Source organism: Perognathus longimembris, chromosome 3 (genome assembly GCF_023159225.1).
Source record: "Perognathus longimembris pacificus isolate PPM17 chromosome 3, ASM2315922v1, whole genome shotgun sequence".
NCBI classification, from domain to species: Eukaryota; Metazoa; Chordata; class Mammalia; order Rodentia; family Heteromyidae; genus Perognathus; species Perognathus longimembris.
The window spans coordinates 65726827-65741426 of NC_063163.1; the positions used below are offsets into that span (position 1 = coordinate 65726827).

A 14600-nucleotide genomic window follows, 5' to 3' on the forward strand; every position below is an offset into this window, starting at 1 on the left:
AGAGGGTTAGCCTCACATTTCAAAACGGCTCAGGGACAGCACCCAGGCCTTGAGTTCAAGGCCCGTGACCGACACACACAACAGCCATCCTTAGAGTTTCCCCAAAGACCAGCCACCGTCACCCCTGCTTCCCCAAGGTGGAGCCGCCCCCGCCCCTCAGCTGGCACAGGTGCCCCACCTGTGCAGGGCAGAGCTGGCGCCATGGCCCCAGGGCAAGAGGGCACCTGTGAGGAAGTGTGTGTGCAGGCACTCGGGGGAATCCTTCTCCCTGCATGCACCCGGAGTGGATGCCAGGTAAACTGAGGCCCGGAGGAGTGAAGTGCCGCCTCCATGCCCTGCCTTCCACCTCCCACACCAGCATGCCTGTCCTTGGTGGCAATCTGGCACCGCCGAGTCACCCATTTCCCAGAAATGCCTGCTCGGGTGGGGTCCCTTGCCCGGCTTCCTGAACACAGGCGACATCTGGGTTCCCGCTTTCTGGGCAGTTGGTGAGGGTGAGGGCCAACCGCACGCAGCCCTGAGGAGGAGCACGCCAGCCCCGGGCAGCCATGGCGCCCAGGACAGGGGACCCAGGACGCCTGCTGCTGACTGTGGCTGCCGTCCTGCTGCTGCCCACCCCGAGGCCCCTCGGTGAGTCCTCCACACCCCTCAGGAGGCCCACAGCCTGACCCCCACCCCCACGTGGGTGACCCCAGCTGACCCTGCATTCCTCTGTGTGTGTGCCCGTCCTCAGACTCTAACTCAGGGCCTGGGCACTGTCCCTGAGTTGGTTTGCTTTTTTCCCAAGCCTAGCGCTCTACCATTCGAGCCACAGCTCCATTTCTGGCTTTTTGGTGCCTAATTGGAGATAAAAATCTTACAGCCTTTCCTGCCTGGGCTGACTTTGAACCTTCATCCTCAGATCTCAGCCTCCTGAGTAGCTGGGATGATAGCCACGGATCCCAGATGCCTGACCCCCATCCCCCTCACCACGTCCTGGGATTCAGCCAGGCCTAGTGTTGAGGGGGTTGAGGGGTCTCTACCACTCAGGCCCAGGCTTTGGGGGTCCCTCTCAACACTGGTCAGGTGTCATCTGGCTTCCTCTACCTTCTCTTTGCTTTAGGGTGTCCCTCCTAGCCCCTTCCTCCCCCCATGGGACCGCAAAGGGTCTGTCCGGTGACAGAGCTGCCCCAGGAGCTCAGCCTCATGCCCAGCTCCCTCTCATTGCTGGCTGTCCACACCACAGGCTCCTGGGGGGCTCAGATCATCGGGGGCCATGAAGTAACACCCCACTCCCGGCCCTACATGGCGTCCGTGAGCTTCGAGGGGCAGCACCACTGTGGGGGCTTCCTGCTCCGGACCCGCTGGGTAGTCTCAGCTGCCCACTGCTTCACAGACAGGTGAGGCCCACAGGTAGCCTGCAGAATGGACTCCGGGTTTGCAGGGATGTCCTGGGGCTCCTGATGGCCCCCAAACCTTTCAACAATGAGCATCTTGATTTCAAGTGTATCATTGCTATTAAAATAGTATGCCAGGCACTGGTGGTTCATGCCTGTCATCCTAGCTACTTGGGAGACTGGGATCTGAGGATCGTAGTTCAAAGTTAGCCAGGGCAGGAGTGTCTGTGAGACTCTTGTCTCCAATTAACCAGAAAACTAAAAGTGGCACTGTGGCTCAAAGTGGTAGAGGGCTAGCCTTGAGCTGAAGAGCTCAGGGACAGGGTCCAGGCCCAGAGTTCAAGCTTCACAACCTACACACACACACACACACACACACACACACACACACGCACGCACGCACACACACAGTAATAATAATAATAATAATAATAATAATAATAATAATATTGTCACTAGTATTATCATGGAAATAGAAATAGTAGCAAATACTTTTTTGTGTGTGTGCCATTCCTGGAGCTTGAGCTCAAGATCTAGACACTGTCCCTGAGCTTTCGTGCTCAAGGCTAGCACTCTACCACTTGAGCCTCAGCTCCACTTCTGGCTTGTTAGTGGTTCATTGGAGATAAGAATCTCATGGAGGGGCTGGGAATAAGGCCTAGTGGCAAGAGTGCTTGCCTCCTACACATGAAGCTCTCGGTTCCATTCCCCAGCACCACATATATGGAAAATGGCCAGAAGGGGCGCTGTGGCTCAGGTGGCAGAGTGCTAGCCTTGAGTGGGAAGAAGCCAGGGACAGTGCTCAGGCCCTGAGTCCAAGGCCCAGGACTGGCAAAAAAAAAAAAAAAATCTCATGGACATTCCTGACTGGCTTCTAACCACGATCCTCAGATCTCAGCCTCCTGAGTAGCTGGGATTACAGGTGTGAGCCACCAGTGCCCAGCTATGATACAAATTGTTTTGTTTTGTTTTCCAAGCATTTTCTTATAATCATTCAAATGAATACTGCAATTAGTGGTATGTGCATATTAATATTGCAGTTGAAGTGGGAAGGAAAATAAGGGAGCTGTCACTACTGGGCTGGTGTTAGCGCTGAAGAGATTCTGAGTGCTGTCACTGTCACCAGGGGTTCAGAGGGCAGAGGCCCTGAGGGGTGACCCTCACACCATCTTGTCACTTCTCCACAGGGACCCTCATACTGGCCTGGTGGTGCTGGGGGCCCATGTCCTGCAGCCCCCAGAACCCACACAGCAAGTGTTCAGCATCACAGCTGTTGTTAAGCACCCTAAGTTCCAACCTGAGACCTACGCCAATGACATCTGCCTGCTGAGGGTGAGCCTCCCAGGGCAGGCTGGCAGGGCCAGGAAAACATGGTTTCTGGGGCTTGAACTCAGGGCCTGGGCGCTGTCCCTAAGCTCGTTTGCTCAAGGCTAGTGCTCTACCACTTTGAGCCACAGCGCCACTCCGGTTTTCTGGTGGTTCATTGGAGAGAAGAGTCTCATGGACTTTCCTGCCCAGAATGGATCTCCAGATTTCAGCGTCCTGAGTAGCTAGGATGACAAGTGTGAGCCACCAGTGCCCGGCTTTATCTCTGAGGGTTTTGTTTTTGGTTTTGCTCAAGGCTAGCACTCTACCACTTGAGCCACAGCTCCAGGTCTAGCTTTTTAGGAGGCTCATTGGAGATCAGCTTGGATTTTTCTGCCCAGACTGGTTTTGAACCTCCACCTTCAGTTCTCAGCCTTCTGAATAGCAGGGATGAAAGGTGTGAGCCCTTAGCTCCTGGCTGCTGAATTCGGTTTTTGCAAATGTCTGGAGGAGCTAGTTGCCAGTGGCTTCTGAGGAAGCTAGGGCTGCGAAGTGAATCCTGAACCAGGAGTCTGGGTGGGTACCTCCATTACCATTGGCTGAGTAGCTGCATGAACCATGCAGCTGTCAACACAGAGGCACAGGGTCCTTGGGGAGAGGCAGTGTGGCAAGCTGGCCTTGACGAGGCACCTGGGTCCATGAGGAGGCTGGCCCTGAGGCAGGGTTGTGAGTGGAGGACGGGGCACAGGGGTACCCCCTGAGTCCCTGCCTCTCTGCAGCTGAATGGCTCTGCGGTCCTGGGCCCCGCCGTGGGGCTACTGAGGCTGCCTCGCAGAGGTGCTCGGCCGCCTGTGGTGGGCACACCGTGTCACGTGGCTGGCTGGGGCTTTGTGTCGGACTTCGAGGACCCTGCACCAGCACTGATGGAGGCGAAAGTCCAGGTGCTAGGCCTCGATGTCTGCAACAGCTCATGGCGGGGCCAGCTGAGCCCTGCTATGCTCTGCACCTGCAGTGGGGACCGACGGAGACGTGGCTTCTGCTCGGTAAGGTGCTCCTCCATCTGCTTACTGGGGGGAGAAACTGACACCCTCCGAGGGGGGCAGGCAGGGGCCACCTCGGGGAAATGACTTCTGCAAAAGGCTGATCAGATGGGGAAGAACAGGGAGTTGATAAGGGTTACACAGGGGCTGTCAAGTTCAGCTACTCAGGTTGTGCACTTCACAGAGTGCCCCTGCTTTGTCTATGTGTGTGTGTGTGTGTGTTGTTGTTGTTTTTGTTGTTATTGTTTTGCCAGTCCTGGGGCTTGAACTCAGAGCCTAGGCACAGTCTCTGAACTTCTTTTGCTCAAGGCTAGCACTCTATCACTTGAGCCACAGCGCCATTTCGGCTTTTTCTGGTATGGAGCTTGAGGAATGGAACCCAGGGCTTTATGCATGCTAGGCAAGCACTCTACCACTAAGCCACATTCCCAGCCCTGCTTCATCTGTTTGTAAGAGCAGTGTCCAGCAGGGGGCAGACACGGGATTGAATGAAGCAGCTTCTGCTCTTTCTTTTCTTTTTCCCCTTTCCTGATTCTAGGACTTGAACTCAGGGCACTGTCCCTGACCTTTTTTTTTTTTTTTTCCTCTCAAGGCTGGTGCTCTATCACTTGAGGCACTTTTTTTTTTTTTTTTTTTTTTGCTGGTTAATTGAAGATAAGTCTCACAGACTTTCCTGCCTGGCTGACTTTGAACCACAATCCTCAAATCTCAGCCTCCTGAGTAGCTAGGATTACAGACGTGAGCCACCAATGCCCAGCTCTGTGAGACCCTTATCACCAATAAACAGCCACAAGCTGGAAGTGCAGCTGTAGCTCAAGTGATAGCTAGCCTTGAGCAAAAAAGCCAAGCAAGAGTTCAAGCCCTGAGTTCAAGCCCCAGAACTGGCACACACACACACACACACACATACACACACACATACACACACATACACACACACACACACACACACACACACACACACACACTGCTGCCAGACAGGAATTAGTTGTGGGATCAGGGAGTCAGGGACTTCAGGGCGGGTACAAGGGGATGAGAGAGGGCTCACTGAAGAGGACACCCAGGAGGTGAGACCTGAAAGAGCCCTGAGATGGGGTGTCACAGACTTCTTCCAAAAGCTGCTGTGCTTGCCTGAGAATATGGGCTAGTGGTAGAGAGCTTGCCTTGCATACATGAAGCCTTGGGTTTGATTCCTCAGCACCACATATATAGAAAAAGCCAGAAGTGGCGTTGTGGCTCAAGTGGTAGAGTGCTAGCCTTGGGCAAAAAAGAAGCCAGGGACAATACTCAGGCCCTGAGTTCAAGCCTCAGGACTGGAAAAAAAAAAGCTGCTATGCACAGCTGAATGGCTCAGGCTCTGCCCAAAGATTACATCCTTGCATATCTAAACAATCAGTAGCCAGAAGAGGGTAGACTGTCAGCTTGTGCAAAGAGCCAGGAGGCTGGTGTGGTGTTGTTAGAGGGGAAAATCAGTGAGGAGAGTGGAGACTGGATCTCCCCATCTGAAGCAAAGGTGAGTTCTGGTTTTGCTTTAAGAATATTACAGGACCTAACACCCTGTGGCTCATGCCTGTCATCCTAGCTACTCAGGAGGCTGAGATCTGAGGATCGAGGTTCAATGCCAGCCCAGGGAAGAAAGTCTGTGACTCTTATCTCTAATTCACTATCAAGGAGCTAGAGTTGGCACTGTGGCTCAAGTAGTAGAGTGCCAGCCTTGAGCAGAAAAGCTAAATGCTAGCAACCTTCTCCCCCCCCCCCACAGCTGTAGGGCCAGGTGTAGCAGTGCATACTTGTAATCTCAGCACACAGGAGGCTGAGGCAGGAGGATGGAGAGTTTGAAGCCAGCCTGAGCTCCATAGAAGAGGTGGCAAGAGAGACAGCACAGGCACGGGGCTGCGGACGGGGCATTTATTGGGCAGGACTGGGACATATGTATCTATTAGGGAAAAGCAAGACCTCCGTAGCTAACACTTGACCTTGTTTCTCTTCACCCCAGGCAGACTCTGGGGGGCCGCTGGTGTGTGGGAGCCGGGCCCATGGCCTTGTCTCCTTCTCAGGTGTGTGGTGCGGGGACCCCAAGACGCCGGACGTGTACACACAAATGTCTGCCTTTGTGGCCTGGATTTGGGATGTGGTTCGGGGCAGCCCTTACCTGGGATTCTAGGGCACCCCCAGATGAAAGGCAAGCTATGCTCAGCAGCTTGGATATAGAATAATCTGGAACCCAGAAACTGAAGCCCTGGTGTCCAGTGAAGGAGGCCTTCATTCCAAATGGAAAGAGCCAAATGGAGTTGGGGAGGAAGCTGAGATCTGAAGATCACTTGACTTGAAGCCAACCTGGGCAGACAAACCCAGGAGTAAACTAGTAAACCAAGTAACCAGAAAAAAGCCAGAAATGGAGGTGTGACAAAGCAACCAGCCTTGATTAAAAAGCCAGGGGAGAGTGGGAGGTCCTGAGTTCAAGATCCAGTACTGGCGTGCATGTTCGCTCGCGCACACACACACACACACACACACACACACAAATGCCAAAATGCTGGTCACCAGTGGCTCACACCTATAATCCTAGCTACTCAGGAGGCTGAGATCTGAAGATCACAGTTAAAAACCAGCCCGGGCAGGAAAATCCATGAGACTCTCATCTCCAATTAACCCCCCAAAAATCCATAAGTAGCACTGTAGCTCAAAGTGGTAGAGGGCTAGCCTTGAGCAGAAGAGCTCATGGATAGTGCCCAGGCCCTGAGCTCAAGCCCCATAACCAACCGGGGGAGGAGGGGAGAGCCAAACGAAACTGAATAATGCATTGACTAACAAGCATACCCTGACCAGTTCTGGGCCCCCAACCCTCTATCTAGAACCTTTTTCCCATCCATGGTCCCCTACCTCAGAGCTCCCACACCTGGTGATCTCAACTTTGTGGTGCACACACACACACACACACGCACACTGACTGAGGCTTGGACACCTAGCATTTCTGAGCAGGGGCCAGGAGCTGCTGGGGAATATCACAGTGGGGTCTTGCTGACCCTCATGGGAACCCTAGGTTGATCTGGCCTCCCCCCAAAGCTTATCCTTGTCCTCCGAAAGCCAAAGCACCCAGCAAACCTCAGCCCTCATGACAGTCTCAGTATCTTACTGATGATGTTGTTACAACTGATTTTTTTTTCTAATACTGAGGCTTGAACTTAGGTCTTTGTGCTCACTCAGTGGGCACTCTGCCATGTGAGCCAGGACCCCAGCACTCTTTTGCTCTAGTTGCTTTTCAAGTAGTCTCTTGATTTTTTTTTTTTTTAATCTTTAGGCCAGGCTTGGACCTTCATCCTCCTATCTCTATCTGCCTCATAGCTGGGATGACAGATCTGAACCACCATACCTGGCTTATTGGTTGAGATGGCGAGGGGGGAATCTTAACTTTCTGCCCAGGCTGGTATTGAATTTTGATCTTTTCTTCCTATCTTTGCCTCCCAAGTAACTGGGGTGACCGATGTAAACAACCATGCCCAGTCCCAGGCTCTTACTTCACAATTCCCAAAGAGCCAGCCTGAGCCAGCCCCAGAAAGGTTCTTTTTTTTCTCTCTCCACCCTCCTGCGCCTGCCTCTGCCCATCGATGGCTGCTGCCTGTTCCCTGGAGATGGACACTATAGCCCAAGGACATGTGCTATGTCTTTCTGGAAACTTCCAGGGTCCCCTGTACTACCCCGGACCTCAGCAGGTCACACCTGGCCTGAAGGGCAGCCAAAAAGCCTAGGGAGAGTATGCAACAGAAGTCTGTACACCTACAGTGGCTTTTGGGTATTTTCTTTATTTCTTTAATGAGGCAGGACCTCAGGGTCAGGGCGACTGCATTGTCAGGCTTTGTCGTAACCCAATTAAGGACACTCATGAACTCACAAGAAAAAAACATTGCCTGGAGCTGGAGGGGATGGGTAGAAACTTTTCACCCTGATCTGGGTGTGTGTGTGTGTGTCCTTCCTCCTACTGGGTCTGAGCCTGTGGTCTACAGCAAGGCACAAGAGGGTGATTCTGGGTGAAAGCTCTGTCTGAATAGAAGGTTAGCAATCTCAAGGAACAGGCTCCAAACAGTACCATGCTGGAGTCACCACTCACAGCTGGGCTGGTGGGCAATGTAGGAACTGGTGTGAAGACCTGAGGGCGGCAGCAAGGGCATCTCCAAGATGTCCTGTGCAGCAGGTGGCGGTAGCCACACCCTACCTGGTGCCTCACCTTATGAGGACTTGGCACCACTGCGCTGACCACCCCACATCTAATCCCCCAGGTTAATGGTGGGTGGTTCAGGAAGCCCTTGGGCAGTTTTGTGGCCAAATCCAGCCTTTGTCAGTAGGCACACATGGGAACCCCAACTCAGGATACACTGAGCATCTCTTGAGGGCCTCTGATGGACATAGCAGGTAAACCGAGGCAGTGGAGAGGTCAAGAACCTGGAGTTCAGGGTGCGGAGGGATTGATGAAGGACCTGACCCCTCAATATTTCACCCAGGTCCTGGGCCAGGGTTAGGAAAGCAAACAGACCCTTGGTACAGAGCAGGACCTTCAGGACAACCCCCTCACTGGTGGTGGTAATAATTAATAGTCCTCCCTGAGGGGGCAGAGGCGTGTGGGGTCCTCCAGGCATCAGGTCCCAGAAATGGAGATCAGGGATTTCCAAAGAATGCACCAAGGCCACACTTCGATCGTCCCTTCTTCTTCTTCTTAGGCTTCCTTCCCTCCATCCTTGGTCATCACGGTCATGGTGTATGGGGATCCCAGGCCAGGTACAGGGAGTGGCGGGGTGGGGGGGGACATAAATTAGACTCTGATTCTGTAGCAATAAATAGATAAAGGCTGGCCTCACGCGCCAGACCCGGCCGCCAGCGGCTCACAAGTTCTTCTTCTGGTCTCAGTAAACGGTGGACGGCGGCTCCCCGGTGGACAGCGACTCCCCGGTGGACAGCGGCTCCCCGGTGGACAGCGGCTCCCCGGTGGACAGCGGCTCCCCGGTGGACTCTGCGGGATGAGGGGGGGTGGGAAGAGGAGAGGGAGCACAAGGTGAGGACCGCGCCTGCGCAACCAAGGGTGGAGCCTGTGGCTTGGAGACCCGCGGGCCCGCCGTCTCACCTACGCATCTGCCCCGGTGGCGAATGCCTATAGAACGGCCCAGGAGGCAGGTGGCTCGGCGCAGGTGGCACGGGGAGAGGTAGGTGACGTTGTTTTTACCGCAAACTTCTTGGCTGGGAATGGTGCGGAGGGGGCAGCGCCAGTGTCCACAGGTCACGCAGTACGCTTGGCCGGTGATGTCCACCAGGCAGGATTGCGGCGGCTCGCACACCACGTTCTGGCAGGACACTGCGTGGGGGGCAAGGCCGGAGCCGGTGAGCGCCACCGGGGCGGCACCGGTGGTAGCTCCACACCTACCATTCAGCCCCAGTGCGCTCCCGCCCAGACAAGCTGCGTGGCGGGCTCCACCCACACCGCAAAGCCACGCCCCAGCCGCAGGCCACGCCCCTCCGGGGGGGACAGCCGCCTGGCCACGCCCCCCGCGTAGCGCCGGTGGGCCACGCCCTCCAGCAGGCCACGCCCAAAACCAAGCCCCGCCCCTCACGCTGCCCACAAACCCGGTCCTTTATATTGCCAAGTCCTGCCGCTCTTGGCTCCACCCACAGGCCCCTTAATACCTCCAGCTCCAAGCTCCGCCCCCTCTGGCAACACCCCAGAGCTACACTAGACCTGTCCTAGGCACGCTAAATGGCAGGTTCTGTCCGCCCAATAAAGGACGAGCAGGTCCACGTAGTGCCCTCTCCCTTCCACAGCCCAGGCCGCTGCGTAGTCACAACACGCGCCCGTCCGCGTGTACACTCGTTCCCGCAGGCCCCCACCCCCGCTCTTGGCCCCGCCCCCCCGTGGCCCCGCCCCAGCACCGAGGTACAAACACCCTGGCCCCCCCTCCCTCCGCTGGCCCCGCCCCTGTACTGAGGTGCAGACGCTCTGGCCCCGCCCCTCGCCACGCCCCCGAGGCCCCACCCCGTACTTTGGCAGCTGCCGCGGTACATGAGCTGCACTTCCATGTGCCCGCGGCACTGCTGTGTGTACAGCAGCTCGCACTCGTCCCGGTAGGTCCTGCCGTCCGACGCGCACACCGACACGTTGGGCAGGAGCCCGGTGCAGTTGGGGGCGCACACGCAGGTCGGGAAGCCTTTCAGCATGCGGCACTCCTCGTACGGGCCACACCGCACGCCGTCGCAGGAATCTGCAGACACAGAAACACGCTCACGTGCGACTTGGGCGCTGAAGGATGGAGGCGAGGTTGATGGATGGGGCCCTGGCCCCGGGTTGTGCGGGGCCTGCCTGCGAACCCGCAGGGGATCAGGGCTCGCGGCTGCGTTGGAGTCAGGGGGTGGGGAGAGGAGCTGAAAGAGGGCGGGCAACGTCTCCCCGTCTACCTTGGGGGCTTGAGCACCAGAGCTCGGCCTCCCTTCCCCACCTGAGCTGACGTCGGTTCCCCGGCTTCCTCGGGTTTTAAGGAAGACCGGGGTGCCCCCCCCCCCCCAGCAAGGGGATCTACCTCCCTCCAGGGATGGGACTGGGGTGGAAAGCCAGACCAACCCACAGTGGATGTTGGCAAGGATGGAGCGTCAGCCACACCAGAGAAGCACTTCTGGGAAAACAATTTCCCCTGAACCAGTGCTCACTCCCACCAACCCATTTTTCAGGTAGGGACACTGAGGTCCGGATGGAGGAAGTCTCTCCCTGGCATCCTCGTTGTTCCCCTTTTAGTGCGACACATTTTTACCGATGGGGAACTGAGCACCTGGGCTTGAGAACTGCAGGGTAGACCTGCCCGCTGCATCCTGTGACTTGAGACGGGCTGTGCATATTCCCATCTGTTTTCCTTTGTGAAAGGGAAGGGGGACCCTAAAAGGGCTGGGGACCCACCTTACAGGGTCAACAAACACTCCTCAAAGAGTGACCAGCACTGCTCCTCCCCCCCAATCTCTGGGGCAGGGCAATGTGGTCCACACCTGGGACCTCCCACACAGCCTGCCCAAAGTCACATCTGGAACCGCTCGACCTGGCAGCTTCACGCACAAACAGGGAGAGGAAGGGGGAGGGCTAAGTTCCTGTCCCCAGGGCCAGATGAGGTGGGGAAAGGGGAGGTCCTGGGCCATCTCTTGCTCAGGCCAGGCATTTTTGAAGTCTGCCTCTTTCCAGAAGCCAGAGTGGGTTCTGGAAGAGAAGCATGTGGCACTGAGTTCAGGACCACCCAGACAGGCTGATCTGGGATTAATCATATCTCAGAGCCTGTGAGACTCAGTGAGACCTTCAGGTCTGTAGCCGTCAGCTCTGGCCTCTTCCCTGCTCCTCTGCCCCATCCCAGATCGTGGTTTCTTCTGTTCATACCTGCTTTCATAGTTTCTCTATCCAGCAAACTCCTAATCATCCCCCAATACCTCGGCTCGAATGCCCACTTCCTTCAAGTCCATCCCCAGCATTCTTTGAGTGTCTACAGACTCATCTCTTGACCACAAGGGGACCAAGAGTGTCCTCCAATCAAACCATCATTCAAGACTCTCATTCATTTCCTAGTCTGTTGGAGGGTGGGGGAGGCCCGAGAGCATTGAAGGCCCTGATGAGCCAGGCACTGGTGGCTCATGCTTATAATGCTAGTTAATCAGGAAGTTGAGATTTGAGGATCACAGTCCCTTGAGCAAAAGAGCTCAGGGACAGGGACAGCACCTAGGTCCTGATGAGGACATGGCGGGGGGTGGGGGGGTGGGGGAGGGGGGTTACCTTGAGCCATTCAGAACAACCCCAGTTCCTAGGAGTCTACTCTAAGCCAACCAGACAGCAGCTCTGTGTGAAGGTCCCTCCTCCTCAGTCCTCAGCCCTCAGCCCCAAGAGGCTGAAGCCCCACCCTTTTCTGAATGTCCCATTGTGAACAGCAGTGATGGTTTTGGCAGTCCTGAGCTGAGCTCCAGGTGGCCAGCACCAATGGGTGGGGAGGAGGGGAGAGAGGGAGGAGCCTCACCTTTGCACGGTTGACATTTGAGAAGACCCAGGTGCTTCACCACGCTTAGCTGGGTCAAGGTGTAGTTAGAGGTGGACCAGGCATAATTCATGCTCCCAGAGGCACAGCACTCAGCCCGGCTCACATCCACCTGTATCACCTGGCTGCAGCCCGGCTTGTCTCTTTCCATAGCCCAGCAGATACCATCTGTGGCAGAAGGGGATGGCAGCCATGACTACAAGGCTCCTGAGAGCCACCTTCCCTTCCTAGAAGCCAGGTACAGGCACTTCCGATGGCCCCTTTACCCCTGAGCCAGGAAACCACACACAGGTACTACCCTAGCTTGATCACTTTGGGGATCCCGCCTCCCTGTGAGTCCCACCCCACCCAGCCCTTATTCCTGGGAACTGGCATCTTGCCCAACCAGTCAAATGCCAGGCACTGGCTAAGTCAGGGTCAGTAGGCCTGCAGTGGCTTCCCGCCTCTGCCCTCTGTCTAGACAGCACCCGAGGGCACGTGGAGCCCCCAGCCTGCAGCCCCCCCTTGTCTGACCCGCCTCTTACTCACTCCAACTTGGGAACATTCCCCGGGCATGAGCTCACCTCTCCCCAGGGACAGGACCTTCGTGGGGGAGGGGGCTCGGCCTCCCCCCTAAGTCTGGGTGGGGCTGCCCAGGAGGGTGGGATGGAGGCAGGGAGGCAGAAAGGTCCTGTTTCTTCAAGCCTTAAGTTTATGGGGAGCAGGAACTGCCATGCCCCCTCCCCCTAAACCCCAGAGTTCTCTTGGCGCTTCTAGGAACCAGGGCTCAGAACCTCAGCACCGATCTTATTTTAAAAAAGGAAACTGAGGCTGGGGGTAGGGAATGTCACTTTCCAGACTCATGCAAGCAGCCCACCCTGTCTGGTTGGCCTGAGACCCTGGCTGGCACTCCTGGGTCCAGCCACCCATCCATACCTCTTCTCTGGAGCCTCAGGAATCACCCAATCTACCTTCTATCTCACCCTATGCCACTCACGAGCTGGCCTGACCCTAAGCCTCAGTTTCCTCATCTGGAAAATGGGGACAGTCCCAGAAGGTGAAGTGGTGGCCCCTGCGCGCTCCACCTCACCAGCGGGCTGCTTACCCATCTCCGTGCTGCTGACCTCGGGGGGACCCCACCGGCTCTCCGACACTCCCCGGCCCCAAGCCCATCGGGTGCCTGTCCCCCCAACTTTGCCCGGGCCCCGCATTCCGCAGGCCACGTGGGTGGCCCGCCCGCCCGCCCCTTCCGGCTACCCCACTCACCCGGCATAGAGTCCCCGGAGCTCATGGAACTCGCGGATCCCACGGCCCAAAGCAGAATCCCCCAGGACAGCATCCGCAGCGACCTCGACGTCCCGGGACGCATGGCGAGCGCGGGGCTGGGCGGGCGTCGGGGACTGGGTGAGGGCGGACCGGCGGGCGCTGCCTTATAAAGGTCCTGGCGGCGGGCGGGGCCGGCGGCGGGCGGGGCGGGGCGCGCGGGACGGACGTGTCCCCGATGCGCAGGCCGCCGGGCCCGTGCGGGGGTGGCCGCCGGGGCGGGGGCCCGTCCCATCTGGCAACCGGGATTTGGGAAAGAGGTGGCCGCAGGCAGGGTCAAGGGTCCCACACCTGGGGGCGAGTTCCAGGTGGGGCCGGGGAGCCCTGGTGGGTGATGGGAGAAGGGGAGACGGCAGACGCTGGTTGAAGCTGGGAATGCCACAGGTAGCAGATCCTGCAGGTCCACACACTCCACTTTAAGGTTAGCGTGTGGTCATTTTGGTGACCCAGGTGTGGCTTCAGCATCCTGCTTGTTGTCCACCTGCAGGCACCGAGTCTCCCTCCTTCTGCAGGATACACACACACACACACACACACACACACACACACACACACACACCAGCCTGTTCACCTGGCCCAAAGCTGAGTGCACATGTGTGGATAGGGGCGTGGATGTGGGACAGGAGGGATGGTGAGAGAACTGGTTCCACAGCAGCAATCTTTGCACCCGCTCAGGCTTCTGAAGAGCCCACGAAGCCCCGCCGGACAGGATGGCCCACGCCTGTAATCCTCGCTGCCCAAGAGGCTGAGGCCTGACATCTCAATTCAAAGCCAATCACGGTGGAAAAGTCTCTGAGACTCTTGTCTCCATTTAACAGACCAAAAGCCTACGTACGTGGTGCTTTGGCTCAAGTCATGGAGTGTCAGCCTGGGTTGAAAAAGCTAAGGGACAGTACCCAGGCTCTGAGTTCAAGCCCTAGGACTGGCACAAAGAAAAAATAAAATAAAAACCTACTTTGCCAGCTGCTGACCCTTGATCCCTGGGTGGACTGACCCCAGGCCTTTGCAGATGTGCCCTGCCTCAGGAACAGGAGTCATGGGTCAGCAGATCCTGCTTCTCCACAGCCCCTGCCAATCCTGGCTGGCACCCTGGACAGCTGAGCAGAACACAGAACAGAAGTGCTCTCCATATTTACAACATGGGCATCAATATGGGCCCGGAAGGCACTTTATCCCCTGGGGGAGGGGGTCTAGTGTGGCCAGACACACTTCTGATTTTGGAATTGATGCCTCCATTTTGGAGCCCTCAAAGATAGTTGGGGCCAGGCACTAGTGGTTCACACCTGTAATCCTAGCTACTCAGGAAGCTGAGATCTGGAGGATCATGATTCAAAGCCAGCCTGAACAGAAAAGTCCTTGAAATTCCCACTTCAATTCAGCAGGAAAGTAAGCTGTGCTGGAGGTATCACTCACAGGCTGGTATCAACAGCAGCCTGCAAGCAAAACAAGCTGAGGGAGAGCACTCACAGGTATCTGAATTCAAACCCTGAAACTAGAAAATAAAATACATTTTTTAAGTGGCCAAAGTATTTTAA

The 14600-nt window shown here is 56.5% G+C and overlaps 2 protein-coding genes across 2 annotated transcripts; one reads left to right on the top strand and one right to left on the bottom strand.

The window, feature by feature from the left end:
- The first annotated feature begins 204 nt into the window (after positions 1-204).
- Prss57 (serine protease 57) lies at positions 205-6165 on the top strand. Its single transcript, XM_048341836.1, has 5 exons — positions 205-630; positions 1226-1379; positions 2564-2708; positions 3461-3724; positions 5718-6165. Exons 1-5 carry the CDS (start codon positions 549-551, stop codon positions 5883-5885), a joined length of 813 nt encoding a protein of 270 aa, XP_048197793.1. The 5' UTR covers positions 205-548; the 3' UTR covers positions 5886-6165.
- Positions 6166-7194: 1029 nt separating this feature from the next.
- On the bottom strand, positions 7195-13129 carry Fstl3 (follistatin like 3). Its single transcript, XM_048340855.1, has 5 exons — positions 13009-13129; positions 11746-11931; positions 9748-9966; positions 8838-9065; positions 7195-8726 (listed from the first exon to the last, which is right to left on the bottom strand). The coding sequence occupies exons 1-5, from the start codon at positions 13109-13111 to the stop codon at positions 8620-8622; spliced, it is 843 nt and encodes a 280-aa protein (XP_048196812.1). The 5' UTR covers positions 13112-13129; the 3' UTR covers positions 7195-8619.
- Positions 13130-14600: the final 1471 nt, after the last annotated feature.